At 58.8% G+C, this 3,418-nt stretch overlaps 1 protein-coding gene across 1 annotated transcript; it reads right to left on the bottom strand.

Moving 5' to 3' along the window:
* Positions 1-303: 303 nt before the first annotated feature.
* LOC149861236 (uncharacterized) lies at positions 304-2,993 on the bottom strand. The gene is made up of 3 exons (XM_090052249.1): positions 2,472-2,993; positions 1,415-1,852; positions 304-1,264 (listed from the first exon to the last, which is right to left on the bottom strand). The coding sequence occupies exons 1-3, from the start codon at positions 2,527-2,529 to the stop codon at positions 981-983; spliced, it is 780 nt and encodes a 259-aa protein (XP_089908375.1). The 5' UTR covers positions 2,530-2,993; the 3' UTR covers positions 304-980.
* Between the last annotated feature and the right edge of the window lie 425 nt (positions 2,994-3,418).

The raw sequence follows: 3,418 nt of genomic DNA, 5'->3' as shown, positions 1-3,418 counted from the left end.
CTCACTGCCAGACACCTGGCCTCAGGGCAGCGAGGGCACCAGGGTAGGGCGGGTCTCAAGTCTTGCATCCAGGAGAGACTGCTGTCATCTGGGCCCTGGGCAACAGGAGCAGGGAACGGAAGGGGCCAGGACATCAGCATGAGCTGGATGAGAGCATAGCCACCGCCACAGGCTCTGCCCAGAATGCGCCTGGTTTGATCGATCAGCTGTCAGAACTGTGTCAGGCCCGTGGGAGCCAGTGATGAGCAGACAGAAATGGGGGAAGAATTTGAGACCCGAGGAAAGCATTTTGTTTGGGTTTGCAGTTTATTTCCCATATATTTATGGCCACAAGCACGATGTCCCAAGCAACATGCTGAGTTCTCCCTTGGGGGCTGGTCTAGCTAGCCCCAGAGTTATCCCACAGTCCTGGGGTGCTCTGGATGGATGCAGAAGTCAGGATTAGGCCTGTATTGTGCCCATGTGGGACCATGTCCACGAGTCACGTCTGTAGGTGCTTGGGGTGCCGGCCCCTGCCCCAGCTCGTGCCTCACAGGGTGCAGCCACCCCCGGCAGCCACTGGATGGCAGCACACACATCCCCCTGTCCCCTGGGGTGGGGGTAGGCGGAGGAGCCCTGGGGGTGCCCAGGGGGTAGGAGTTGTGCCCTACTGTGCCCCCTCACGCTCCACTCCCCTGGCACTGGGGGAAGGTGGGTGTTGTTGCAGGCAGGCATGGGCATCTCCCCCTACACGGTGCTGGAAAGCGGGGAGAAGTGAGGGCACCATGAGCTGAACCTCTGAGCGATCCTAGGACTCTGGACCCTCATCCCCTGGCAGTTCCTTAGCCTGGAGACCCTGGGCCGGGCAGCCCCTAGCCAGAGCCAGGGTGTACCCATGCTCCCCTGTTTTAATGCCCAGCCCTGGCTGCACACAGAAATGCATCTCTCTGGCATCTCCCAGTGCATTCAGCAGCTGGGACAAGTGCCCCCGCACCCAGAGATCACTGATAGTGCCCAGCTGTTGCCCCTCTGCCCAGTAAGGGTGGCAACGAGCCCCCCCGGCAGCTGGTGCCCAAGTCCCGGCGGGGCGGATACACTTGCAGGAGAATGTGGGCAGAGGTATCCCCATGGCTCCTCTTCTCTGCAGGGTGCCTTGACTGCCTCCTGGCGATGACGTGCGTGGCAATAAGGGCCGTGAGCAGGCATGCCAGCGTCCCCAGCAGGATGAGCCCCTTGGCTTGGCAGTAGGAGAGCAACGTAGCCTGAATCGGGGTTGGGAGGGTGCCTGGAGGAACGCATAGGATGGGGGTCAGGGCATGGGGGTGAAGAAGGTCAGTGCCTTGAGAGCACTGAGCCCGCATGCCAAGCACACCCATAGGGACCAAAGCTGCCGTCCTCCCTCAGCCCCTATATTCTCCTCCTTCTCCAAACGCACCATTTGAGCACCCCCCCTGCCCAGGCTCTGGGGCACAGTGAGAAGGGGTCAGAGGGACAAGAAGGCCCCTGGAGGGCCCAGTGTCCGTGCCCTGGTCCTCATGGATCACGTGCAGCTGGAAGCGCCACGTAGTGGGGACGAAGCTGCCGACCTCAAGGGACGTGGCGGTGTAGAGCCCTGCGTCGCTCATCTGGAGGCTGCTGAGGGTCACTGCCCCGCTCCCATGGGCACAGCTCAGGCGCCCGGCATAGCATGGAGCCACCTCACATGCTAGGAGGGTCCTCTTCAGTGTCACATTGACCAGGGGGGCATAGTGGTCCCCCACCCGCCACATGACCGCATTGCCTTGTCTCTCCGTGGGGATGTTGAGGGGGAAGAAGACTGACCTCCCCACAATCCCTGTCAGCTCCATGGGGGCATCACTCACTGCTGAAGCTCCTGCAGGAGAGAAGTTGGGGAAAGGGGTCTTCAGGGGCAGACAGGACTTAGACCTGCTGGATCCTGAGTCTCAGTAGTTTCCCCCGTCCGACCACACATCAGAGGGAAACTCTCTCAGATACTGGCTTGAATAGTCCCCTCTCCAGCTCCAGCCATGTTGCCTTGGTTTTTCAAGCATGAGACCCCAAAATGAAGATCGCTGGGAAGCTCCGTGATGGGCTACTCAGCACCTAGAAGCAGTGGGAAGAAGGGCCCTCTCCTCCAGCCCCTACCCCAGGCAGGGACATCCTGGTCTATAGCACCCAGAGGGGTGTTTGTCCTACGGCAGAGATCTCACCCTCTCTCCAGGGGCTGATTTCTAACCCAAACCTCATGCCCACCCTCCATCTCCCCCAGTGCCATTTCAGCACCCTGGCCTCTGCAGACACAGCAAACAACCCCATGCCCACCCTCCATCTCCCCCAGTGCCATTTCAGCACCCTGGCCTCTGCAGACACAGCAAACAACCCCCATCCTCCTTATGGCTGTATCCACAAATGCCAACTCATCTCAGCCCTATCTGCCAGTCCCAATCGGCCATGCTGTCTAACTGTAACCATTGGGAGTGATGGCCACTTACCTCCAGGCAGCAAAAGCAGGAGGAGGAAGAGGAAGGAAGGCAGAGCAACCCGCTTCATTCCAGCAGCACCGGGCTGAGTCTGGTGGAGAAGTACCTGGGGTTATAAAGGAACCTGGCCTGTCATCAACTCTGCAAATTCCCCTGGCTGATGTGACTCAGTTGATGAGCTAACATGGGCAAAACGTGTCCTTGTCCACGGCAGAAGTGCCACAGGCTTCACAGCAATGAGAGGAGCCAAGCTAGACCTGGAGGTGGGCAGCAGCAGGGCTGGGGGTGTACTGGCCCCATCACCAGACCCACCCTGAGAGCACTGTGCCAAGACAGCACAGGGGAGGGAAGCAGCTAGCCAGGGGAGCCCTGTGCTGGCCCAGAGCTTTATGTCCATGAGCAGTGAATCACCACAACTTCCCTCTTTCACCACCATCATCAGGGTTCAGTGGCAGGGGTGAGATCAATGCCAGGAAGTGAAGTAGCATCTGACACAGCCCCTGCCCCCTTCCTTCCACTCCTCAGTATTTCACCATCTGCTAAAATGAAGCTGCCTCTGAGCAGTTGCTCAATAGATTAAGGGATGGGTGACTGAAGGGACCCCAAGGAAACTGCAAGGGAATTGACCTAATCATTTTACAAGGTCAGTGTCCAAGCTTTGCAGAGCAGAGCCACAGCTACACCACAGGGGCAGCAAGAGACTTGAGAAGATTGGTCTCTAGCTTAATAGGGGTCTGTCCTGGATCTGGGGCATTTTAACCTGGCCATTTGTGTCAGGGAGTGGAGGGCTTCCTGGACAAGCCTGCAGGGAGGGATGGCAAAGGGGCTGGGAGGCAGGAGCTGAACGCAGAAGAGTCTGGGCGGATCGGAGACCTGCCTGGAGCGCACAGGGAGACAGGTCAATGCAAGGTGCTATGCTCAGGGGAGAAATCCCCTATTGAGAAGCATCTCACTAAGCT

This window comes from Crocodylus siamensis, chromosome 6, assembly GCF_052110815.1.
Source record: "Crocodylus siamensis isolate JL-2025a chromosome 6, ASM5211081v1, whole genome shotgun sequence".
NCBI lineage: Eukaryota > Metazoa > Chordata > Crocodylia > Crocodylidae > Crocodylus > Crocodylus siamensis.
Note: the sequence above shows the minus strand (reverse complement) of the source record. Positions and strands in the feature narration are given on the sequence as shown.

Excerpts from the sequence above, each read along its gene's own strand:
- LOC149861236 (XM_090052249.1), bottom strand. The coding sequence starts at position 2,529 with ATGAAGCGGGTTGCTCTGCCTTCCTTCCTCTTCCTCCTCCTGCTTTTG. Across the intron at positions 1,853-2,471 it reads CCTGCTTTTGCTGCCTGGAG|GAGCTTCAGCAGTGAGTGAT; the intron begins GTAAGTGGCCAT and ends TCTCTCCTGCAG. Across the intron at positions 1,265-1,414 it reads GCAGGGGGGGTGCTCAAATG|GCACCCTCCCAACCCCGATT; the intron begins GTGCGTTTGGAG and ends GCGTTCCTCCAG.